The 25,183-nt window shown below is 64.2% G+C and overlaps 3 protein-coding genes across 4 annotated transcripts in view; 2 read left to right on the top strand and 1 right to left on the bottom strand.

Moving 5' to 3' along the window:
* Positions 1–7,406: 7,406 nt before the first annotated feature.
* On the top strand, positions 7,407–21,170 carry LOC119713065 (latent-transforming growth factor beta-binding protein 4-like). The gene is made up of 16 exons (XM_072029830.1): positions 7,407–7,600; positions 7,702–7,907; positions 8,635–8,763; positions 9,370–9,495; positions 9,574–9,699; positions 10,424–10,543; positions 10,616–10,741; positions 10,824–10,949; positions 11,597–11,719; positions 11,804–11,935; positions 15,294–15,359; positions 15,845–15,973; positions 17,541–17,690; positions 18,754–19,137; positions 19,230–19,373; positions 20,766–21,170. Exons 1-16 carry the CDS (start codon positions 7,557–7,559, stop codon positions 20,906–20,908), a joined length of 2,274 nt encoding a protein of 757 aa, XP_071885931.1. The 5' UTR covers positions 7,407–7,556; the 3' UTR covers positions 20,909–21,170.
* Positions 21,171–21,619: 449 nt separating this feature from the next.
* On the bottom strand, positions 21,620–23,912 carry LOC140000108 (potassium channel subfamily K member 6-like). The gene is made up of 3 exons (XM_072029840.1): positions 23,651–23,912; positions 22,762–23,154; positions 21,620–21,785 (listed from the first exon to the last, which is right to left on the bottom strand). The coding sequence occupies exons 1-3, from the start codon at positions 23,910–23,912 to the stop codon at positions 21,637–21,639; spliced, it is 804 nt and encodes a 267-aa protein (XP_071885941.1). The 3' UTR covers positions 21,620–21,636.
* A 581-nt stretch (positions 23,913–24,493) lies between these two features.
* The window catches only part of LOC140000103 (uncharacterized), a 72,089-nt gene continuing 71,399 nt past the window's right edge, over positions 24,494–25,183 (top strand). For both annotated transcript variants that reach the window (XM_072029825.1, XM_072029826.1), the window contains exons 1-2: positions 24,494–24,588; positions 24,657–24,925. In XM_072029825.1, coding sequence (XP_071885926.1) covers positions 24,558–24,588; positions 24,657–24,925 — 300 coding nt within the window. In that variant the 5' untranslated portion in view covers positions 24,494–24,557. The remainder of the gene's footprint in view (positions 24,589–24,656; positions 24,926–25,183) is intronic.

The following is a 25,183-nucleotide window of genomic DNA, read 5'->3' as shown; positions in this document are numbered from 1 at the left end:
TTTTGAAGACTGAGCCATTTATAACACAAGCAACAGGTCTAGGATGGCACCTTTCCTTGTTGTCTCCCTCAGTAGCTGTACCAAGGAGTTGTCATCAAGGTGTGTGAGGAATCTCCTGGACCTGCTTGTATCAGCTGTGTGGTCTTCCCAGTTAACATCTGGCAAGTTGAAGTCCCCCATCAGGACAAGGGCAGTTGAGCTAAGAGAGGTCTCTCTTAGTTGCTTAGCGAATAATTCATTGGTATCGCAAACACGCACTGCAACATCCAAGTGATTGGTTTCTCCCTTAATCCTTATCCAGAAGCTCTCGGCCACGTCCTTGTGCCAGCCCCTTGCCTCGCCTGCCCTGCCTATCCTTCCTGAAGAGCCCATACCCGTTCATCACAGCACACCAAGTCTCGCTTGTTCTGGGATGGAGCTGAAGCTTCCAGCTCCTCCTGCTTGTCCCTCATGCTGGGTGCATCGGTGCAGAAACATTCCAAATGTGCTCCAGTGTACCCAGCGTGGCATGGAGCAGGCCGAAGGATCTCGCTAGCGCACACTCCCTCCCATTTTGGTGTGCCACTTAGAAGATTCTGTCAGGACAGAACAATAATGGATGATGCTCAGAGGGCCTTACGGGGCAAGTGAGCTTTCCAGAAACACCTTTTACCCTGATCTCCTGGGAGGCAGCAGACTTCTCCATGGGTTGGGTCAGGCCGGCATATGCGGCCCTCTGTTCTGCTCAGAAGGGAGTCACTTATGACAGTAACCCTTCTCTTCTTCTTGATGGAGGTGGTCGTGATACTGGGGAAGGCTGACTTGCCCTAGAAAACCCCTCCAACCTGGATGGACCTTCATGCACATCATCGTTTGTGTGTCCATTACTTCCAGAGTCTGTTGTTTCAGGGCACCTGAAAGGAAGGTGAGGTAGGCAAGGAGGGGTTCACCTGCTGCCCCGAGCAGATCTAAACTTCCATCCCTTCGTCACTGAGATGCACTCCTTCTGCCTGATGGCCAGAGGGTAGGGGATCCTCCATTTCCTCTGCTGTGTCTGCCTGGCTCATCTGTCCCAGGGCTGGCACAGTACAGTTCAACCTTCTCCGACTCCCTGGTGCTCCTCAGCCTGCCCACCTCCTCCCGAAGCTCTGCCAGGAGGCTGAGCAGTTCTTCTACCTGGGCGCACCTACCACAGGATGGGATGTCAGGAAGAATTTCTTCATGCAAAGGGTGGAACCGGCTGCCCAGGGCACTGCTGGAGTCCCAGGCCTGGAGCTATTAAAGAAATGCGTGGACTTGGCGCTAAGGGCCGTGGTTTTGTGGTGGGCCTGGTGGTGTTAGCTGACGCTTGGACTTGAGCTGAAGGCCCTTTTCCAAGCGCAAGGGTTCTGTGACTCTTTCACTGGTTGAGTAGGCGCCATGCAGTCACCGGGCCCAGGGAAAAGACGTCCTTGGTGGCCTCCAAGTTAGCTCAGCGTCATGGCACCGAGTCACTGTGAAGGAGCTGCTGGAATAACGAGACAACAACCTAGTTCTATTAAAATATATATAGCTCTTTTGAGGACTGCTGCGGGGCTAGCAGCAACACAGCAGTGGAAATCTCCGTCCTGACATTGCCTTATGCCTTGACATCAGGATCAGGGTGGTTTGAACTGCCAGGGAACGGACCATGGGTTCCGGGTCTTTATATGAAGGCCGGAGGACTGCAAAAGAAAGAAGAGCAGAGATGAAAACCCACTCCTTGCAGAGATCCCCAGGCATCCCCTGCAGAGCATGCCAGCCCCACTCGACTCTTCCCCAGGCCAGGAGGAGCAGGAGGGACAAAGGAATCCGTTGAAAGCTGCTGCTCAGCAATGTCCCAAATGCAGCCACCAGTCCTTCCCCACCTGCGCACCACAGGTCAAGTGGGGCACCTTCACAAGCTGGTTCCCTCACCACCTGCCTCCATCCCTTGGGAGGATTCACACACTCCAGGAATCTCCTGGACTCTTTCCTCTCGCTATTGTGCTTCCCCATGAGAGCAAGGGCTAGCAATCGTGACCCTGCTCCTAGCTGCTTGTAGGCTGTCTCATCTCCCTCTTCGTCCTGGTTGCGTGCTCTACAACAGGCTCCCACCTTCTGTCAGCCTTACTGCCCTTTCCCCTGACTCTTCCTCAGGGACACTCAACCCTTTCAGCGGCACTGCCCAGCTCCAGGCTGGGAGGCCATTCCCTGACACCACAGGCTACCCCGTCTCCTCTCCCTCGTTCCTATGGCTGCATTGCTCCTCCGCCCCGAAGCATTTCCCTGGAGCAGGGCAAGGCACGGGGGCCTTTGCCGCTGTCCCCCCAGCCCTAGCACACCCCCCACTGCCCTCACCCACCGCTGAGGATTTCATCCAGCTTCTCCTCGCTCTGGTCCTCGCAGTAGCGCGCAGCAAGACCTAGACACAGAGATCCCATCAGAGCCCCGCTCCCCAGCACGCTCCCAGCAGCGCAGCCCCTGGCCTGGCCAGCCAGGCTGTGCCCCCTCCTGCACCCTGGAGCAAGGGCCCAGTCGGGGGGCTCTGGGGGCAACAGGGCTGTGCCTCACTGCCAGGGCAGTGCCTGGGGCTGCCAAAGGCTGCCCCAAGAGGGACCCAGGGGCTGGGCTCACCAATGAATCTGACGGCCTCAAGTCGCAAGTTGGTCTGAGTGTCCTGCAGGTAGGGCTGGCTCTGCTGCAGGTATTCTTCTACTCTGCCTCTGTCCTGCTGCAGCTGGAGAGAGAGAGAACGCAGGGTCACGGGGCTTGCACACCCTCTCCAGGGTCTCCTCCATCATCCTGGGGGCAGGGAGGGCAGAGGGGCCTGCAGAAGAGCCCCCTGGGGCTCTGTGCTGGCAGGAAGGGAGCGAGGATGCGGCTGCAGGCAGCGGGCTCTGGCCGGGCGCGTTTGCCCAGCTGGGGCAAACCAATGTGGGTCCTTACCAAGAACTCTCCAATCCTCCACGCCTGTTCTGTCTGGGCCAAGCGCTTGAGCTCCTTGCATCGCAGAAACTCTGCAGCCACGGCGAGAGCTTCCCCAGAGGCCTGCGGAGCAGCAGAGGTTGGGAGGTAGCAGCACAGCCTTGGGAAGGAGACCCTCTGTCCCCTCCTCTTGGCAGGGCTGCGAGCCTTTCCCAGCGCGTTATGGGAGGCTGTGGTGAGGGGTAGCGTGCACTGGGTTCAGTGGCCAAGGCAAGGCCACGGGACAGCCACCATCGGAGGCAGCTCATGCTGCCGGCCAGAGATCCCCCAGAGCAACCCTGTGGCATCAGCACACCCTTGCCCACATAACTGCTCAGCTCTGAGATCTGTACCTTTGCTACGCTCTCACTCTGGTCTCTCATATGAAAGTAGAGTGGGAGAAGGCTCCTGTGCACTGTCCTCTTCATTTTCTTCGTCCTTTGCCGCAGCACAGCCTCCGTCACGGCTTGGAAGAGGCAGATGGAGTGCTCCTGCACCTGGCTGGACGCCTGGCAGGGAGGAGGACAGGAGGAATTTCAGCATTAGCGTGGCTGATGTGAAGGGAGCTCCCAGCACTGTGAGATGCTTCAGCGCTGGATCCTTCCCAGAGGAGCTGCTCAGGGGCAGCTGCAAGGCCTGGTGCCCGTGAAGGGCAACGCAATCGGTTGCCATCGCAGGCTGCCCGCCAGCCACCCCACTTTCGCCACCAGCCGCACCAGCCATGCCCAAGCAGAGCTCCCCAGTGTTATAAGTTGCCCCCTTAATTAATTTTCAGAGAGCATTGCATTAATAATAGAAAGGAAGTTATTGAGTAAGCAACAGCAAGCAAAACAGCGCTGGGCGGCAACGGAGTCTCGGCTCCACCAACGGCACGCACCTCACCCCCCCCAGGGTCCCTTTTTATATCTTGGTAATTCCGGGATTACGCAGCACATCCTGGTATATTCTGCGACTGTGTGCACTGTTGCTAGGGGGTCGTCTCTGTCCCTCTGGTGGTCGTGAAGATGAAGGCCGTAGTCTTCCTCGGCGTTGTGGTTCAACTTCTTTTTTTAGTTGGTCATGTTGGCCCAGCGTGAGACAGGAAGGCAAGATGTTGATACACTAGTTTAACAACTTATCAGGAGATGGTTACATGAGCTTTGCAGCAGGGTCTTTGAACGAAAGAGGCAACTGAGATGCAGAAGGAGAGAAGGGGAGGGGGTTCTCTTTTTTGTTACATTAAGCAAAAGAATTTTCATAGTGTCTAGCCAAGTATTATCCAGCTCCTTACTTCAGCAGGGAGCTTTTGCAACTCCTGCTCCTCAAACGGAACTCCTTGTTTTTATAATACAAAAGACAATGAACAAACATTTATTGTGTATTATATGGTGAGGCCGCCCCTCAGGTGCTGTGCTCAGCTTTGGGCCCCTCAGTACCAGAAGGACATCGAGGCCCTGGAGTGTGCCCAGAGCAGGGCTACAAAGCTGGGGAAGGGCCTGGGGCACAAGTCCTGTGAGGAGCGGCTGAGGGAGCTGGGGGTGGTTGGTCTGCGGAAGTGGAGGCTCAGGGGAGACCTCATTGTACTCTACAACTTCCTGAAGGGAGGTTGTGATGAGGAGGGGGTCAGCCTCTTTTCTCAGATAACTAATGATAGGACTTGAGGAAATGGCCACAAGTTGTGCCTGGGGAGATGGGGGACATGGGGATGGGGATGGGGACTTGGGGGCGGGGATGGGGACATGGGGACAGGGATGGGGACATTGGGATGGGGACATTGGGGTGGGGACATTGGGGTGGGGATGGGGACATTGGGGTGGGGACATTGGGGTGGGGACATTGGGATGGGATGGGGACATTGGGGTGGGGATGGGGACATGGGGATGGGGACATTGGGGTGGGGACATTGGGATGGGGATGGGGACATTGGGGTGGGGATGGGGACATGGGGATGGGGACATTGGGGTGGGGATGGGGACATGGGGATGGGGACATTGGGGTGGGGACATTGGGATGGGGATGGGGACATTGGGGTGGGGATGGGGACATGGGGATGGGGACATTGGGATGGGGATGGGGACATGGGGATGGGGACATTGGGGTGGGGACATGGGGATGGCACCGTGAGCACGGGGAGGTGGCCGAGGATGTGGGGCTGGGGACGTGGTGGGGACACGGAGGGGGACCTGGGGATCCAGGTGGGGACATGGGGACGTGGGGGGGGACATGGGGACACGGGGGGGGTCCCGGCGCCCCCCGACCCCCCCGCCCCGTGCAGTGCAGCTCGCCCCTGCCCGGTCTGCGCACCCAGGACGTCTGCTGCCGGGGGGCCGGCGTGGCCTGGGGGGTGCACGAGTGCCAGCCCTGCGACGCCGACCCCCGTAAGGCAGCGGGGTTTTTTTGGGGGTTATGGGGTTGGGGGGGGTTCTGCGGTGTGTGGGGGGGGCTCACTTTGTCCCCCCCTCCCCCCCCCCCCATTTGCAGCGAACCCCCCCGCCGTGGGGCAGCACCCCTGCCCCAAAGGTTTCCGCCGCGCCAACGGCTCCTGCGTGGGTGAGTTTGGGGAGATTTATTTTTGGGGGGGTTAAAAGGGGATGGGGGGGGTTTTGGGGTGCTGACCCCCACCCTGTGTGTGTGCGTCCCCCCCCAGATGTGGATGAGTGCCAGGAGGGGGGGTTCTGCAAGAACGGGCTCTGCACCAACACCCGGGGCAGCTTCGCCTGCCTCTGCCACGAGGGCTTCATCCTGGACTCGTCCCGGAGCAGCTGCATCTGTGGGATCGGGATGGGATTGGGGGTGGGGTTGGGGGTGGGGTTGGGGTTGGGATTATGGGTGGGGTTGGGGTTGGGATTGGGATTGGGATTGGGGTTGGGGTTGGGGTTGGGGCTGGGATTGGGGTTGGGGTTGGGATTGGGATTGGGGTTGGGATCGGGATGGGATTGGGGGTGGGATTGGGATTGGGATTGGGGGTGAGGTTGGGGTTGGGGTTGAGATTGGGGTTGGGGTTGGGGGTGGGGTTGGGGTTGGGGGTGGGATTGGGGATGAGGTTGGGGTTGGGATTATGGGTGGGGTTGGGATTGGGATTGGGATTGGGGTTGGGGCTGGGGTTGGGGTTGGGATTGGGGGTGAGGTTGGGGTTGGGATTGGGATTGGGATTGGGATTGGGATTGGGATTGGGGTTGGGATTGGGATTGGGATTGGGATTGGGATTGGGATTGGGGTTGGGGCAGGGGCTGGGGCTGGGGCTGGGATTGGGATTGGAATTGGAATTGGGGTTGGGGTTGAGGTCGGGGCAAGGCCTGGAATTGTGGTAGGGATTGGGATTGGGGTTGGAATTGGGATTAGGGTTGGGATTGGGATTGTGGTTGGGATGTGGATGGGGATGGGGTGAGGAGGGAGTAGGGGTTGGGATTGGAGTTGGAGTTGGGATTGGGAGGGGATGGGGATGGGATGGGGATGGGGGTGGTCTGAAATGGAATAGGGATTGGGATTGGGATTGGGATTGGGATTGGGATTGGGATTGGGATTGGGATTGGGATTGGGATTGGGATTGGGATTGGGAGGGGATAGGGAAGGGAAGAGGAAGGGGAAAGGATTGGGGTGGGATGGGGATGGAGTAGGATGAGGTGGGATTGGGATGGGAACAGGATGAAATGGGATTGGGGTTAGGACCAGGACTAGGACTGGGATTGGGATTGGGATTGGGATTGGGATTGGGATTGGGGTTTTGGGGTTGGGATTGGAATTGGGGTTGGGATTGGGATTGGGGTTAGGACCAGGACTAGGACTGGGATTGGGATTGGGATTGGGATTAGGGTGACCGGTACCACCCCCCCGCCCCCCCCCCCCCCAGCCCACCAGGTGATCTCGGAGGCGCGGGGGCCGTGTTACCGGGTGCTGCGGGAGGGGCGCTGCGCGCTGCCCACCCTGCGCAACATCACCCGCCAGATCTGCTGCTGCAGCCGCGTGGGCAAGGCCTGGGGGCCGGCGTGCCAGCGCTGCCCCCCCTTCGGCTCCGGTGAGCCCCCCCGGGACCCCCCCAACCCCTTGGGATCCCCCCAAAAAAAACCCTTTAGGGCGGACCCCCCCCAAAAAAAACAAAAACCCTTTGGGGAGCCTCCGTTTCATGGGATTTGCACCCAAAGCCACGGGCTCACCCTTTGGAGGGGGGTTTTTTTTGGGGGAGGGGGGTAATTTTTTTGGGGGGGGGGTCCATTTTGACACCCCCTCCCCCCCCTTCAATTGCAGAGGGGTTCAAGGAGATCTGCCCCGCCGGCCCCGGCTACCACTACTCGGCCTCCGACCTGCACTACAACACCCGCTACCTGGGCCAGGACCTGCCCCGTGTCCCCCTGGGGCGTCCCCGTGTCCCCTCCCCAGCTGGGACCGCCGCCCGTGAGCCCCTTGTCCCCCCCACTTTGTCCCCCCCCACCCCCCCCGGCTGCCAGGACCCCCCCTCACCCCATTGCTCTGCCCCACAGCTCGCTGGCGCCCCGGTCGGCCGCCCCCCAGCAGGTCACCGCCTGTCCCCGAGGTGCCACCGCGGGTCCCCAAGGTGCCACAACGCGTCCCCGAGGTGCCACCACGCGTCCCACACGTGCCACCGCGTGTCCCCGAGGTGCCACCACGGGTCCCCGATGTGTCACCACGTGTCCCCGAGGTGCCACAACGCATCCCCGAGGTACCACCACGTGTCCCCGAGGTGTCACCACATGTCCCTGATGTGCCACCACGTGTCCCTGAGGCACCACCGCATGTCCCTGAGGTGCCACATGTCCCCAGGGTTCCACAGCGGGTCCCTGAGGCGCCACAACGTGTCCCCGAGGTGCCACCAGACGTCCCCGAGGTGCCACAACGCGTCCCCGAGGTGCCACCGCGCATCCCCGAGGTGCCACCACCAGCCCCCGAGGTTGTCATCGTGCCTCGACCCACCCTGGGACTGTTGGGACCCCTCCCCACGCCACCCGGCCCGGAGGGTCCGGCACCAGGTAGGGCTGGGGCACTTGTGCACGGCTGCACACGTGTGTGCACCGTTGCACGCATGCATGGTTGCAGATGTGCGCAGGGTTGCACTGTGTGCAGCTGTGTGCGTGCATTTTATTTTATTTTTTGCACGTGTGGTTACGCTCTGCGCCGCTGCACATACACATCTCAGCACAGGCGTGCAAGGTCACACGTGTGTGCATGTGGCTGTGCACTTGTGCATGGTTGCATGCTTGCATGGCTGCATGTGTGCAGTTGCATGTGCACGTGTGCTCAGTTACATGTGCAAGCAGTTACGTGTGCAATTTGCATTTATTCAGTCTCGTTTGTGCACAGTTATAGGCGTGCACAGTTACACACGTGCGTGTTACACGTGTGCACACCATTGCAGGCTTGCCCAGCTGCATGCAGCTGCAGTAGCACGTGTGCATCTCATGCATGCACAGCTAAATATATTGTGCACGTGTGCACGGTTTGCATGCATGACTATTTGCACACGTGTGCACGGCTACATGCATGCCTGCTTACACACGTGTGCACAATGCCTACTTACACACGCCTACACGTGTGCATGTGTCCTGTATGCCTATTTGCACACATGTCCACAGTTGCATGCATGCTTGATTGCGCACACGTGCACAGTGTGCATGCGTGCATGTTTGCACAGGTGTGCACAGCTGCACGCCTGCCCGTTTGCACACACATGTGTTACTCACGTGTGCCCGCTTGCAGCCGCCGGCAGCGTGTGCGAGCGGAACCCGCGGATCTGCGGCCCCGGGCGCTGCGTCCCGCGCCAGGGCGGCTACACCTGCCTGTGCCACCCCGGCTTCTGGCTCAGCACCCAGGGCACCCACTGCATCGGTGAGCGGCGCCCGGCCCCTCCCTGGGCACCCATGTCCCCGTGCACCCACCTCCCCCTGCACTCATTTCCCCGTGCGCCCATTTCCCTGTGCACCCACCTCCCTGTGCACCTGTTTCCCCATGCACCCACCTCCCCATGCACTCACCCGTTTCCCCGTGCACCTATTTCCCCGTGCAGCCACCCATTTCCTCATGCACCCATTTCCTCACGCACCCATTTCCTTCTGCACCCATTTCCCCATGCGCCCACCTCCCCATGCACCCACCTATTTCCCCATGCACCCACCTCCTCATGTACCCACCCATTTCTCCGTGCACCCATTTCCCCATCTATCCACTTCCTTGTGCACCCACCTCCCCGTGCACCCACCTCTCCAAGCCCCAATTTCCCCCTGCCCCCATTTCCCCATGCACCCGTTTCCCCACGCACCCACCCATCTCTCCATGCCCCCACCTCCCCGTGCCCCCATTTCCCCCTGCCCCCATTTCCCCGCGCACCCACCTCCCCACTCCCCTCTCCCCCTTCCCTCCCACCCACCTCTCCATCCGTCCCCGCTCCTGTCCGTCCGTCTGTCCCCATTGCCGTCCGTCCCCCCGCCTGCCCAGACGTGGACGAGTGCCGGCGCAGCCCCCGGCCCTGCGCCCCCGGCCGCTGCGAGAACACGGTGGGGAGCTTCCGCTGCGTCTGCGGCCCCGGCTACCGGCCCGGCCCCGGCGGCACCGACTGCCAAGGTCAGCAGGGACGGGGGGGGGACAGAGGGGGACAATGGGGACAACGGGGATGGGGCTGAGGTGGCCGTGTCCCCGTAGATGTGGATGAATGCGCCCAGAGCCCCTCGCCCTGCGCCCAGAGCCGCTGCGAGAACTTGCCCGGTGGCTACCGCTGCGTCTGCCCGGCCGGCTACCAGGCCAGCACGCCCACGGGACAGTGCCAGGGTGAGCGGGGACACCGGGGTGTGGGGACACCGGGCTGTGGGGACACTGGGTGTGGGGACACCGGGGTGTGGGGACACCAAGGGTATGGGGACACCAAGGGTATGGGGACACCATCTGCGTGTTCAACACCCATGGGGTCATCGTTCATGGGGTCACCATCCATGGGGTCACCGTGCCATAACGCCACCATCCAAGAACTCAACATCTATGGGGTCAGCAGCCATGGGGTCACCATGCCATAGTGTTGCCAGCCACGGGGTTAAACATCCATGGTGAACCCATCCATAACCTCCCAATACGTGGTGTCCCCATGCGTGGTGTCCCCATGCGTGGTGTCCCCATGCGTGGTGTCCCCATCCATGGTGTCCCCATCCATGGTGAACCCATCCATAACCTCCCAATACGTGGTGTCCCCATGCGTGGTGTCCCCATGCGTGGTGTCCCCATGCGTAGTGTCCCCATCCATGGTGTCCCCATCCATGGTGTCCCCATCCATGGTGAACCCATCCATAACCTCCCAATACGTGGTGTCCCCATGCGTGGTGTCCCCATGCGTGGTGTCCCCATCCATGGTGTCCCCATCCATGGTGAACCCATCCATAACCTCCCAATACGTGGTGTCCCCATCTGTGGTGTCCCCATGCGTGGTGTCCCCGTCCGTGGTGCCACCACCCACGCCCTCCCCGCGGTGCCACCACCGCCGCCCCCTCTCCGTGCCGCGCAGACATCGACGAGTGCGAGAACCACCTGGCCTGCCCCGGCCAGGAGTGCGCCAACACGCCGGGCTCCTTCCAGTGCCGGCCGTGCCGCGACGGCTTCGAGCTGCGCCACGGGCGCTGCGCAGGTACCCGCGTCCCCCCACGTCCCCCCTGTCCCCCCGAGGGGGGGGCCAACCCTTAATTGTGCCACCCCCTAGACGTGGACGAGTGCGCCACGGGCTCGCCCTGCGGTCCCCACGGCCGCTGCAGTAACACCGAGGGCTCCTTCCACTGCCAGTGCCGGCGCGGATACCGGGTGGGTGCCGACGGCGCGCCATGCGCGGGTGAGTGGTGGGGGCGGCGTGGGGATGGTGCCGTGTCCCCCCCACACCCGACGGCCCCCCCACGGCCCCCATCTGCCCACAGATGTCAACGAGTGCCTGGAGGGCGACTTCTGCTTCCCCCACGGCGAGTGCCTCAACACCGAGGGCTCCTACAGCTGCCTCTGCGCCCAGGGCTATGCCAGCACCCCCGAGGGCACCGCATGCGTTGGTCAGAGCCCGGCATGGTCCCGGTCCCTGTCCCTGTCCCTGTCCCTGTCCCCGTCCCCATACCCATCCCGATCCCATTGCAGTCCCCATTCTCATTGTGGTTTCTATTCCAGTTGCGGTTTTTTAGTCCCAGTTAATCTACTCAGTCCCATCCCCGTGCCTATCCATGTCCCCATCCAATCCCAATCCTATCCCCATCCCAATCCCATCCCCATCCTATCCCATCCCAATGTCTCTCCTTGTCCCCATCCCATCCCACCCCAATCCCAACCCCCATCCCATCTCTGTCTCCATCCCATCCCCATTCCCACCCCAGTCCCCATCCCCATCCCAATCCCATCCCCATCCCACCCCAATCCCATCCCCATCCTACCCTTTTTCCACCCCAATCCCAATCCCACCCCAATCCCATCCCATCCCTTTTCCACCCCATCCCCATTTCCATCCCAATCCCAATCCCACCCCAGTCCCATCCCATCCCACCCCACCCCTCCACCACCCACCCACGCATCCGGGTACCACGGGGTGCCACCAGCCCCTTGTGTCCCCCTCTTTCCCCGTATCCCCCCTGCCCCCGTGTCCCCCCCCTGTACCCACGTCCACCCCATGCCCATGTCCCCCCCGTCCTCACCCCGTGTCCCCCCCCAGACGTGGACGAGTGCCAGCGCGGGGACGTGTGCCGGGGCGGCCGCTGCGCCAACACCGACGGCGCCTTCGAGTGCCACTGCCCCGCCGGCTTCCGCACCGACGCCGAGCGGGCCCAGTGCCACGGTGAGGGGCTGGGGGGTTGGGGGGGGGGGATTTTGGGTGCCCCCCACCCTGGGGCTGGCGGCGAGGGTGACCCTGTCCCCGCAGATGTGGACGAGTGCAAGGAGCACGGGGCCGAGTTGTGTGGGGCTGAGCGCTGCGAGAACTTGCCCGGATCCTACCGCTGCGTGCCCGCCTGCCAGCACGGCTACCGGCCCCGGGACAGCGGGGGGTGTGAGGGTGAGCGGGGATTGGGATTGGGATTGGGATTGGGATTGGGATTGGGGTTGGGGTTGGGGTTGGGGTTGGGATTGGGATTGGGATTGGGATTGGGGTTGGGGTTGGGGTTGGGGTTGGGGTTGGGATTGGGATTGGGATTGGGATTGGGATTGGGGTTGGGATTGGGGTTGGGGTTGGGATTGGTGTGGGGATGGAGATAGAGACCGATAGTGGATGGGTTTAGGGACTGGGACTAGGATGGGGATGGGAGGGGATGGGATTGGGGTGGGATTGGGGTGGGGATGGGATGGGGATGGGAGGGGATGGGATTGGGGTGGGATTGGGATGGGGATGGGATGGGGATGGGATGGGGATGGGATTGGGATTGGGGTGGGGATGGAAATGGAGACTAATAATGGATGAAAATAGGGACTGGGACTGGGACTGGGACTGGGACTGGGACTGGGACTGGGACTGGGACTGGGACTGGGACTGGGACTGGGACTGGGATGGGGATGGGGATGGGAGGGGATGGGAGGGGATTGGGGTGGGGATGGGAGGGGATGGGATTGGGGTGAGATTGGGATGGGGATGGGAGGGGGATGGGAGGGGATTGGGGTGGGGATGGGATGGGTTGGGATGGGATGGGATGGGATGGGGATGGGATTGGGGTGGGGATGGAAATGGAGACTAATAATGGATGAAAATAGGGACTGGGACTGGGACTGGGACTGGGACTGAGACTGGGACTGGGACTGGGACTGGGACTGCGACTGGGACTGGGACTGAGACTGGGACTGAGACTGGGACTGGGACTGGGACTGGGACTGGGATGGGGATGGAATGGGTTTGGAATGGGGATGGGGGTGGGATTGGAACAGGATTGGGATGGGGATGGAGATGGAGACCAATAATGGATGAAAATAGGGGGTGGGATTGGGATGGGATTGGGATGGGATTAGGGTGAGATTGGGATGGGGTTGGGGATGGGATGGGAATGGAGACAGGTCCAGGGACCAGAATGGGACGAGGATGGGGACTGGGACAGGGATGGGAACCCGCACACAGGGCTGTGATGCGCACGGGGCTCATCCTGCCCGGGGCCGTGGTCCCCATCATCCCCCACCCCACCTTGTCCCCCCCCCATGCTTGGGGTCCCCCCGGTGTCCCCGCAGATGTGGACGAGTGCCAGGAGCATGGGGCCGAGTTGTGTGGGGCCGAGCGCTGCGAGAACCTGCCCGGATCCTACCGCTGCGTGCCCCCCTGCCAGCCCGGCTACCGGCCCCGGGACGGCGGGGGGTGTGAGGGTACGGGGCCATGGGGACGGGGACAGGGCCATGGGGATGGGGATGGGGCCATGGGGACGGGGATGAGGCCATGGGGATGGGGACGGGGCCATGGGGACGGGGATGGGGCCATGGGGATGGGGATGGGGCCATGGGGATGGGGATGGGGCCATGGGAACGGGGATGGGGCCATGGGGATGGGGACAGGGCCATGGGGACGGGGACGGGGCCATGGGGACGGGGATGGGGCCATGGGGACGGGGATGGGGCCATGGGGACAGGGACTGGGGCACGGGGATGGGGATGGGGGTACGGAGAGGCTGAGGGGACCCTGCCCTAGGGGACAGCGGGGACACCACTATGGGGTTTAGGGGCAGGGGGATTTCTCCATGGGGTTAGGAGGGGGACGGACAGCAGGGGCCATGGCATGGGGGACATCAGGGACAAGCCAATGGGGCACAATAGGGACAAAGCTATGGGGGACATGGAAAAAACAACGGGGATGCTGGGGACAAGCCAATGGGGTCGAGGTGCAGGGGGACTTCTCTATGGGGTCAGGATGGGGATGGGCAGCAGGGGACATCAGGGACAACACCACGGGAGATAATGGGGACAAAACGATGGGGGACATTGGGGACAAGCCAATGGGGCCACTGGGGACAAGCCAATGGGGTCGAGGTGCAGGGGGGCTTCTCCATGGGGTCAGGATGGAGACGGAGAGCAGGGACCATCGGGGGACAGTGGGGACCCCCCCATGGGGCTGAGCTTTTGGGGGACGGCTCCACGCTCCCCCCCCCAATGTCCCCACCGCCCCCTCCCCCCAAAAAAACGTCACCTCCCCGCTTGCAGACGAGGACGAGTGCGCCGAGGGGGGGTCCCGCTGCGGCCCCCACGCCGCCTGCCACAACCTCCCCGGCTCCTTCCAGTGCGCCTGCCACCAGGGCTACGAGGCCGCCCGGCACGGCCACCACTGCCAGGGTACGGGGACAGCGGGGACAGCAGGGGGGGGACACCCAGAGTGACACTGAGCCCCCCCCCTTCGTGTTTCCCCCCCAGACGTGGACGAGTGCGCGACGCTGCCGGGGGTGTGCGGGGCGGCGCGCTGCGAGAACGTGGACGGCTCCTTCCTCTGCCTCTGCCCCGACGGGGGGCACGAGTTCGATCCGGTGACGGGGACGTGCGGGGGACCCCCCCCAGCGACCCCACTCCTCCGGCCCCCCCCGGAGCCGTGGAAGCCCCCCCGGGCTTGGCGGCGTGCTTCAGCCCCACCTGCGGGGTGCTGGCGCCCAACGTCAGCCGGCAGCAGTGCTGCTGCAGCGTGGGGGGCACCTGGGGGGTCCGCTGCCCCCCCCCGAGGCCGTGCCCCACGCCTGGAACCGGTGGGGACATGGGGACGCTATGGGGGGGGGAGGGGATTGGGGATGGCGTGGGGTGGGAAGGGATTGGGGTGGGAGTGGGATTGGGGATGGGGATTGGGATTGGGGATGGGGACGGGGATGGGGATGGGGATGGGGATGGGGATGGGGATGGGGATGGGGATGGGGATGGGGATGGGGATTGGGACTGGGATGGGAAGGGATGGGGATAGGACTGGGATGGGATGGGATGGGATTGGGATTGGAGTGGAGTGGGATGGGATGCGATTTGGGATGGGATGGGATGGCGATGGGATTGGAGTTGCAATTGGGACTGGGATGGGATGGGATTGGGATGGAGATAGGATTAGGATTGGGATGGGATTGGGATAGGATTGGGGGGGTGGAGATGGAATTGGGATGGGGTTGGTGATGGGATTGAGATAGATTGGGATTGGGACTGGGATGGAATGGGGATGGGATGGGGATGGGATGAGGATGGGACTGGGATTGGGGTGGGAAGGGATTGGGATGGGTTTGGGGTGGTGATGGGATTTGGGATGGGGATGGGGATGGGATTGTAAAGGGATTGGGATTGGGGTGGGTATTGCCAGGGATTAGGACTGGGATGGGATGGGATTGGGATCGGGGTGTGGATGGGGACAGGGATGGGCTGGGGATGGGGTCAGGATGGTGCCAAGGTGCAGGGGGGGTGACACCTCTGTTCCCCCCCCCAAGCCGAGCACCGAGCCCTCTGCCCCCACGGGACCGGCCAGACCACGGGGCCCCAGGGCTCAGCAGCAGGTCAGTGCGGCCGCGGGGGGGGCACAGCGATGGGGCCCCCCCCATTTGGGGGCTCCCTCCGTTTAGGGACTCCCCCCCCTACTCAGGGGCTCCCCCCTGTATTTAGCGGTTCCCCAATGTTGGGGATGCCCCCCCATTTTGGGGATGCCACCCCTGTTTTGGGGCTCCCCCATTTATGGGATGCCCCCCATTTTGGGGACTCACCCCCCCTAATTTGGGAATGGCCCCCATTTGGGGGACTCACCCCTCCCATTTTGGGGATGTCCCCATTTTTCAGGGTGCCCCCTCAATTTGGGGAGGCCCCCCCTATTTTGTGGGGTTACGCCCCTCCCCTTTTGGGTGCATCCCGCCTATTTTGGGGCAATACCCCCCCTATTTTGGGGTTCCCCTCCTATATAGGGGCTCCCCCGTTTCGGGGGTGCCCCCCCCAATTCCGAGGACCCTCCCCCTGACGTCGCCCCCCCCCTTACCCCCTTACCCCCCAGATGTGGACGAGTGCCGGGTGTTCGCGCCGCAGCTGTGCCGGGGGGGGGTCTGCATCAACGCCGCCCCCGGCTTCAGCTGCTACTGCCCCAGCGGCTACTACTACGAGCAGGAGCACCTGCAGTGCGTGGGTGAGCACCCAGCACCCCCAGCACCCCCAGCACCCCCCCAGCACCCCCCCAGCACCCCCAGCACCCTGACCTCAGCACCCCCAGCACCCTACTTGTGCCCTGGGTGCACCCTGCCTGCACCCTGAGCACCCTACTTGCATCCTGAGCACCCTGAGCACCCTGCCTGCACCCTGAGAGCACCCTACTTGCACCCTGACTGCACCCTAAGAGCACCCTGTGCACCCCGAGCACCCTACTCGCACCTTGAGCACCCTGCCAGCACCCCCAGCACCCTGCCAGCACCCCCAGCACCCCCAGCACCCCCAGCACCCTGACCTCAGCACCCTAATTGTGCCCTGAGTGCGCCCTACTTGCACCCTGCCTGCACCCTACTTGCACCCTGAGAGCACCCTGAGCACCCAGCCAGCACGCTGAGCTCCCTACCTGCACCCTGAGCACACAACCTGTACCCAGAAAGCACCCTAAGAGCACCCTGGCTGCACCCTGAGCACCCTCTTTGCACCCTGAGCACCCAACTTGTGCCCTGCCAGCACCCTACCTGCACCCTGAGCACCCTGCCTGCACCCAGCCAGCACCCTGAGCACCCAACTTGCATCCTGAGCACCCTGAGCGTGCCCTGTCTGCACCCTGAGCACCCAACTTATGCCCTGAGTGCGCTCTACCTGCACCCTGAGCACCCTACTTGCACCCTGCCAGCACCCTGAGCACCCTGCCTGCACCCAGCTCACACCCTGAGAGCACCCTGCCCACACCCTTCCAGCACCCTGCCAGCACCCTGAGCACCCTACTTGCATCCTGCCTGCACCCTGAGCACCCTGCCAGCACCCAGCCAGCACCCTGAGCACCCAACTTATGCCCTGAGTGCACCCTACTTGCACCCTGAGCACCCAACTTGTGCCCTGCCAGCACCCTGCCTGCACCCTGAGCACCCTAATTGTGCTCTGAGTGCACCCTGGCTGCACCCTGAGCACCCTCTTTGCACCCTGAGCACCCAACTTGTGCCCTGAGTGCGCTCTACCTGCACCCTGAGCACCCTACTTGCACCCTGCCAGCACCCTGAGCACCCTGCCTGCACCCAGCTCACACCCTGAGAGCACCCTGCCCACACCCTTCCAGCACCCTGCCTGCACCCTGAGCACCCTGCCAGCACCCAGCCAGCACCCTGAGCACCCAACTTGTGCCCTGAGTGCGCTCTACCTGCACCCTGAGCACCCTACTTGCACCCTGACTGCACCCTGAGCACCCTGCCCGCACCCTTCCAGCACCCAGCCAGCACCCTGAGCACCCTGAGCGTGCCCTACCTGCACCCTGAGCACCCTAATTGTGCTCTGAGTGCACCCTCCCTGCACAATACCTGCACCCTGAGCACCCAACTTGTGCCCTGAGTGCACCCTCCCTGCACCCTCAGCACCCTGCCTGCACCCTGTCTGCACCCCGAGCACCCTACTCGCACCCCAAGCACCCTGCCCTCAGCCCCCCGAGCACCCTTCCAGCCCCCCGAGCCCCCTTCCAGCCCCCCCCCCCGTGCCCCCCACCCCCTTGCCGACCACCACCGCCCCCCCCCCAGATAACGACGAGTGCCAGGACGAGGACGCGGAGCCGTGCATCGGGGGCCGCTGCGTCAACACGGTGGGCTCCTACTTCTGCTCCTGCGCCCCCCCCCTGGTGCTGGACGGCTCCCAGCGCCGCTGCGTCACCAACGACACCCGCGCCATGGGTGAGGCCACCCCCTGTCACCCCCCCCGTGTCACCGTCACCCCCCCCGTGTCGCCCTGTCCCCACGTGTCCCCATATCCCTGCCCTATGTCCCCGTGGCCCCCCATCCCCGTGTCCCGGCACTGTCCCCTGATGCCCCCCCCGTGTCCCCATGTCCCACATCCTGATGTCCCACGTCACCGTGTCCCCACGTCCTGTGTCCCCATATCCCCATGGCGCTGTATCCCCCATGTCCCCAAATCCCCGTGTCCCTGTGTCCCCATGTCCCACGTCGCCTCCCCTTGTCCCACATCCCCCTGTCCCACGTCACCATATCCCCGTGTCCCCATGTCCCCATGTCCCACATCCCTTCATCCCAGTGTCCCCCATTGTCTCCCCACATCCCACATCACCTCCCCATGTCCCCACCTCACTGTGTCCCCATGTCCCCGTGTCCCCATGTCCCCACGTCCCTATGACCCCACAGCCACGTGGCCCCATAGCCTCATGTTGCCATGCACCCGTGTCCCCTACGGCCCCTTGTCCCCTTGTCCCCATGTCCCCATGTCCCTAAGGCCCTATAGCCTCACATCCCTGTGTCCCCATGTCCCCCCATGTCCCTGTCCCCCCCCCCATGCCCACGTCCCCATGCCCCCTCCCATGCCCACGACCCCCCCATCCCCTATACCCATGTCCCCATGTCCCCATGTCCCCAAGACCCCACACAGGGGGACCCCCACCCTGCCCCCCTCCTACCCCAGCAATAGGGACCCCCCCCAGACCCCCATAATGGGGACCCCATGGGCACCCCCCAGAGTGGGTCCCCCTTAGACACCCCCCCCATGATTGGGACCCCTTGGACCCCCCCCATAACAGGGACCCCTTTGCCCCCCCCAATAATGGGAACCCCTCCCACCACCCCACAACGCCCCCCCCCTAATGGAGACCCCTTGGGCACCCCCCATATAACAGTGCCCCCCCCACCTCTTTACACCCCCCCCCTTAGCATCCCCAATTTTTAGGACCCCACCCCACAACCTGCCCCCCCCCCATTTTTTTTTCTCCCCCCCCCCCCCCCCCCCCAGATGACTTCGAGTTCCTCTGCAACGTCCTGCGCCCCCCCGGCCCGGGGCTGGGCCCCCCCTACGAATACGGCCCCGAATACCCCCCCCACTACGGGCTGCCCTACGGCCCCCTCCCCTTTGGGGGTCCGGGCCCCCGCCTGCCCCCCCCGGGGCTGCGCGCCGACTACGACCCCTATGGGCTGGGGGGGGGCTACGACCCCCGCGGGGACGCCCTTTACGCCGCCCCCCCCCGCTACGAGGACTTGGAGGATTTCGAGGGGTCCCGCCGGGGCCCCCCCCGCTCCTCCCGGCCCCGCAGCCCCCCCAGCGCCCCCCAGGACCCCCCCCCGTGGCTCTTCCAGCCCCACGGTGTGGCCGAGCGGCCGGGGCGAGCCAGCGAGGACGGTGAGTTTGGGCGGGGGGGGGGATTGAGGGGTTTTGGGGGGGGATTTTGTTTTTTTTATGGGGAGGGGGCTGACGGGGACCCCCCCCCGCAGACCCCCGGGACGAGGCGCTGCCGCCGGAGCTGTGCGGGGTGCTGAGCGGCTGCGAGCATGGGCACTGCGTGCGGGTGCCCCAGGGCTTCACCTGCGCCTGCGACCCCGGCTACCGGCTGGACGCGGCACGCGTGGCCTGCGTGGGTGAGACACGGCCTAATCCCGGCCTAATCCGGCCTAATCCGGCCTAATCCGGCCTAGTCCCGGCCTAGTCCCGGCATAATCACGGCCTGATTCCGGCATAATCCCGGCCTGATCCCGGCATAATCCCGGCATAATCCCGGCCTAATCCGGCCTAATCCGGCCTAGTCCCGGCATAATCCCGGCATAATACGGCCTAATCCGGCCTAATCCCAGCCTAATCCGGCCTAATCCGGCCTAATCCCGGCCTAATCCGGCCTAGTCCCGGCATAATCCCGGCCTAATCCCGGCCTGATCCCGGAATAATCCCGGCCTGATCCCGTCCTAATTCCTTCATAATCCCGGCCTAGTCCCGGCCTAATCTGGCATAATCCAGGCCTAATCCCGGCCTGATCCCGGCCTGATCCCAGCCTAATCCTGGCCTAATCCCGGCCTGATTCCGGCCTGATCCCGGCATAATCCCAGCCTGTTCCCATCCCAATCCCATCCCATCCCAAACCCCAGTCCCAGCCCAAATCCCACCCCATCCCATCCCCAATCCCACTTTAATCCAACCCCCAATCCCACCCTAATCCAACCCCAAATCCTACCCCAATCCTACCCCAATCCTACCCCAAATCCCGATCCCATGCCCATTCCATACCCCCAATCCCAATCCCACCCCAATCCCATCCCCACCCCCCCCAATCCCATCTGCAACCCCTTCCCACCCCAGTCCGACCCCAAATCCAATCCCAATCCCACCCCAAATCCCAACTAAATCCCAATCCCGCCCCAAATCCCAACCAATCTCAGTCCCACCCCAAATCCCTTCCCATCCCAACACAAACCCATCCTAATCCCACCCCAATCCCATCCCAAATCTCACCTCAATCCCATCCGCAACCCCTCCCCACCCCAGTCTAACCCCAAATCCAATCCCAACCCCAATCCCACCCCAAATCCTACCCAATCCCAATCCAACCCCAATCCCACCCCAATCCCCCCTCAAATCCCCCCCAAATCCCCCCCAATCCCAATCCCACCCCAATCCCATCCCAATCCCCCACAATCCCAATCCCCCCCAAATCCCACCCCAATCCCATCCCCATCCCCCTCAATCCCACCCCAAAACCCACACAATCCCAATTCCACCCCACCCCAATCCCACCCCAATCCCATCCCAATCCCATCCCAATCCCCCTCAATCCCACCCCAATCCCCCCCAATCCCAATCCCACCCCAATCCCCCCCAACCCCCCCCAATCCCACCCCAAATCCCACCCCATTCCCCCCCCAATCTCCCCCAATCCCCCCAAAACCCCCCAATCCCACCCCAATCCCACCCCAAATCCCCCCCAACCCCCCTTAATCCCCCTCCCCGACCCCCCCTGACCCCCCCCCTTTTCCCCGCAGACCTCGACGAGTGCTCGGAGGCCGCCCTGTGCCGGGGGGGGCGCTGCCTCAACACCCCCGGCTCCTTCCGCTGCCTCTGCCCCCCCGGCTCTGTCCCGGCGCAGGGACCCCCCCGCTGCGTCCCCGCGCGCCCCCCGGCCTGAGCCCCCCCCTCCCCATCCCGGGGGGGGGGGCCCTGTATTTATTGTCTGTATATATCGGAGCTGGGGGGGGGGGGGGGATGGAGAGACACTGGGGGGCACCGTCCGGCATCCCCCCCCCGCCCGCTGTGGGGTGAGGTGGGGGGGGGGCTCCTGGGGGTGCCCATGGGGGTGCCCGGCCCCCCGCTCCCTCCCCCCCCGTCCATGTGAGCCCCCCCTCACTTCCCCCCCAATTTTTACAGAATAAAGGTTTTCTATAAAATGAGCTGGGGGGGGGGAGTTCTTTCATCCTAATAGGGTCGGGTGGGGGGGGGGCTGTGGTGTCACAGGGACTGGGACCCCAAATGGGACCCCCCCCTCATGAGTCTGGACCCCTCTACTTGGGACTGGGACCCCTCTATGGGTTTGGGACCCCCCCCAGTGGGACTGGGACCCCCCCCATGTATCTGCTCCCCCCCTCAATGTGTCTGCCCCCCCCAATGGGACTGGGAGCCCCCCATGTGTCTGGGACCCCTCCATGGGTTTGGGGACCCCCCCCAATGGGATCAGGATCCCCACCCCAATGGTGCTGTGACCCCCCAATGGGACCGGGAACCCCCCTATTGGACCTGGGACCCCCCCCATGTGTCTGGGACCCCCCCCATGTGTCTGGGACCCCCCCCCCCATGCATCTGGGACCCCCAACCCCCCCCAGTGACCACAGCGAGCCCGTCGCGCTTCGAGCCCCCCGTTTATTGCCCCCCCTCGTCCAGCAGCCCCCCGTCCTCCTCGGGGGGGTCCGGGGGGGGGCGCAGCGCGGCGCTGACCCCGTGCAGCTCCAGCAGCTGCTGGAAGGCCGCCAGCAGCAGCAGCGCCGCCGTCACCCCCAGCAGCAGGTAGGCTGGGGGGGGGGGACACAGCGGTCAGAGACCCCCACCCCCCCGTGGAGACCCCCACCCCATGGAGAGATCCCCATGGAGACCCCCCCCCAATGAAGACCCAATCCGCCATGGTGACCCCATCCATGAAGACCCCGCCACCATGAAGACCCCACCCCAATGGAGACCCAACCACCATGGAGACCCCAACCATGAAGACCCCAACCACCATAAAGACACCACCAGAAAGACCCCACCCCAATGGAGACCCCAACCACGGACACCCCAACCATGGAGAACCCAACCACCATAGAGACCCCAACCATGAAGTCCCCCAACCACGAAGACCCCAACCACGAAGACCCCAACCATGAAGACCCCACCCCAATGGAGACCGCGCCCCAGTGGAGACCCAACCACCATGGAGACCCCAACCATGGAGACCCAACCACCATAAAGACACCACCCCAATGGAGACCCCAACCATGAAGACCCCAACCACGAAGATCCCAACCATGAAGACCCCAACCATCTAAACCCCAACCATGGAGACCCCAACCATGAAGACCCCAACCATGAAGACCCCAACCATAAAGACCCCAACCATGAAGACCCCAACCATCTAAACCCCAACCATGGAGACCCCAACCATGAAGACCCCAACCATGAAGACCCCAACCATAAAGACCCCAACCATGAAGACCCCAACCACCATGGAGAACCCAACCATGAAGACCCCCAACCACGAAGATCCAACCACCATGAAGACCCCAACCATGAGGACCCCAACCACCTAAACCCCAACCATGGAGACACCAACCATGAAGACCCCAACCATGAAGACCCCACCACCATAAAGACCCCACCCCAATGAAGACCCCCCCCACCAAGAAGACCCCAACCACATAGCCCCAACCCCCACATAACCCCAACCCCAGATCCCCAAACCCCAATGCCCCCCACCCCAACGCCCCCCCCCAACCCCCCGCCCCCGCTCACCGGCCAAGGCCACCCGGTAGAGGTGGCGCGGGGGCTGCCCCTCCGGTGCCCCCGCCGCGTCCCCCAGCCCCACGGTGGTGACGGCCATGCCGCAGAAGAAGACGGCGTCCAAGAAGCTCCCGGAGCCCCCCAGGGCCCACAGGGCGGCGGCAGGCAGCAGCACGAAGCCCCCCGCCACCGCCCCCGCCAGCAGCCCCAAATGGAGCCCGGCGGCCCCCCGGGGGCTCCAACCCCACCGCGTCCTCAGGTAGCGCCGGGGCCACCGGGTGACCGGCACCGAAAGCCACCGGGCCACCACCGCCAACGTCAACACCGTGAAGGGGACGCCCAGCGCCGCGTAGGCCAAGCAGAAGGCTTTGCCCCCCGGGGACAGGGGGGCCACGGGGCCGTAGCCTGGGGGGGGGGGGGAAATTTAGGGGGGGGACCCCCCCCGGTAAGTGAAAGGGGAGGGGGGACCCCTGGGGGTGGTGGGGGGAGGTTGGGGGCTTGGTGGTGATGGGGGTCCTGGGCGAACTGGGGGGCTCTGTGGGCTGGGGGGGTCCTGGTGGGGCTGGGGGGGGGCCTGGGGGTCCCAGTGCTAAAGGGGGTCCCAAAACCCATGGGGGTCCTGAGGTTCTCAGGGGGCTCGGTGCCTATGGGGGGCCATGGAGGGTCCTGGTGCCCACGGGGGTCCTGGTGTTCATGGGGGTCCCGGTGTTCTTGGGGGGGTCCCGGGGGGGCCTGGTGCTCAGAGGCGTCCTGGGGGAATTGGTGCTCATGGGGGTCCTGGGGTTCATGGGGGTCCCGGGGGTCTCAATGCCCTTGGGGGGGTCCTGGTGCCCATGGGGTTCTTTAGGAGGGTCCCAATTCGGAGGGGGGGTCCCGATTTGGGGGCGGGGGGGCTCCTTACCCACAGTGGTGAGCAGGGTGGTGGAGAAGAAGAAGGCGGAGGCCAGGTCCCACCGCGGGGTCCCGGAGGCGTTGAGGGTCCCGGGGGGGGTCCCGAGGGTCCGCGCCCCCCCCTCCAGCACCCAGAGCCCCAGGGTGCCCAGCAGCAGCAGCCCCCCCTGGGCCACCGTGTGGCCTTGGGGACGTGGTGGCCATGGGGACATGGTGGATATGGGGACATGGTCATCCTGGGGACATGGTGGCCACGGAGACATGGTGGCCATGGGGATGTGGTGGCCATGGGGACATGGTGGCCTTGGGGACAAGATGGCCGCTGTGGCCAGGAAATGGCCACAACACCTCAGGGACAGCCCTAGGGCCACCACGGCCACCGTGTGGCCTTGGGGATGTGGTGGCCACGGAGATGTGGTGGCAACAGGGATGTGGTGGATCTGGGGACATGGTGGTCTTGGGGAAGTGGTAGCCCTGGGGACGTGGTGGCCTTGGGGACAAGATGGCCGCCGTGGCCAGGAAATGGCCACGACACCTCAGGGACAGCCCTAGGGCCACCACGGCCACCGTGTGGCCTTGGGGACGTGGTGGCCTTGGGGATAAGATGGCGCTGGGGACATGGTGGATATGGGGCCGTGGGGGCTATGGGGCCATGGGGGCTATGGGGACGTGGTGGCCCTGGGGACATGGTGGCCTTGGTGACGTCATGGCTTTGGTTGCCATCATGGCTTTGGTGACGTGGTGGCCTTGGTGACGTCATCACCTTGGTGGCACGGTGGCCTTGCTGACATCACACCCTTGCTGACGTCACGGCCCCGCGCGCCCGTCCCCATGGCAACCACCACTTCCGGCCCCGCCCCGCCGCTCCGCCAACAGCTTCCTCCCGCGCTCCTCACGTGACCGGAAGCGGAAGCGCCATGGAGCCCCCGGGAGCGGCGGCGGGGCTCGGTGCGGACCCCCCGGCGCCCCCCCCCTCCCCCGACCCCCCCCTGACCCCCCCTCTCCTCTCCCCGCAGCCCCCAAGCGCCGCGGCCCGGGCCCGGCCCCTCCGCGGATGGCGGAGCCGCGGCCGCTCTTCGACGACACCAGCGGCGGGGCCGCCCCCCCCTCCCCCCCCCACGGCCCGGCCCGGGCCTACGGGGCCCCCCCGGCGGCCCCCCCGGCGTCCTCCGCATCCCGCCTGCCCCCCCCCGCCGCCGCCTTCCTGGCCGAGCCCGTGTCCAGCCTGGCCGCCGCCTACGGCAGCAGCTTGGCCAGCCAGGGCCGGGACATCGTGGACCGGAACGTGAGGAGCGGGATAAGGGGGGGTGGGGGGAGAATTGGGGGGGGTGGGGGGGGGCGGCGGGGGGCTGTGGGGGGCTATAGGGGGCTGCGGGGGGCTACAGGGGGCTATATGGGGCTAGGGGGGCTATAGGGGGCTCTAGGGTGCTATGGGGGGCTATTGGGGGCTACGGGGGGCTATGGGTGGCTACGGGGGGCTGTACTCGGCTCTGGTGAGGCCGCACCTCGAGTACTGTGTTCAGTTTTGGGCCCCTCGCTACAA

The sequence above is a fragment of the Anas platyrhynchos genome, chromosome 33, assembly GCF_047663525.1.
Source record: "Anas platyrhynchos isolate ZD024472 breed Pekin duck chromosome 33, IASCAAS_PekinDuck_T2T, whole genome shotgun sequence".
NCBI lineage: Eukaryota > Metazoa > Chordata > Aves > Anseriformes > Anatidae > Anas > Anas platyrhynchos.
This window is presented reverse-complemented; position numbering and strand designations above follow the sequence as displayed.

Excerpts from the sequence above, each read along its gene's own strand:
- LOC119713065 (XM_072029830.1), top strand. The coding sequence starts at position 7,557 with ATGTGTCACCACGTGTCCCCGAGGTGCCACAACGCATCCCCGAG. Across the intron at positions 10,950-11,596 it reads CGAGGGCACCGCATGCGTTG|ACGTGGACGAGTGCCAGCGC; the intron begins GTCAGAGCCCGG and ends GTCCCCCCCCAG. Across the intron at positions 11,936-15,293 it reads GGACAGCGGGGGGTGTGAGG|CCGAGCACCGAGCCCTCTGC; the intron begins GTGAGCGGGGAT and ends CCCCCCCCCAAG.
- LOC140000108 (XM_072029840.1), bottom strand. The coding sequence starts at position 23,912 with ATGGCCACCATGTCTCCGTGGCCACCATGTCCCCAGGATGACCATGTC. Across the intron at positions 23,155-23,650 it reads CACCCTGCTCACCACTGTGG|GCTACGGCCCCGTGGCCCCC; the intron begins GTAAGGAGCCCC and ends CCCCCCCCCCAG. Across the intron at positions 21,786-22,761 it reads CTACCGGGTGGCCTTGGCCG|CCTACCTGCTGCTGGGGGTG; the intron begins GTGAGCGGGGGC and ends CCCCCCCCCCAG.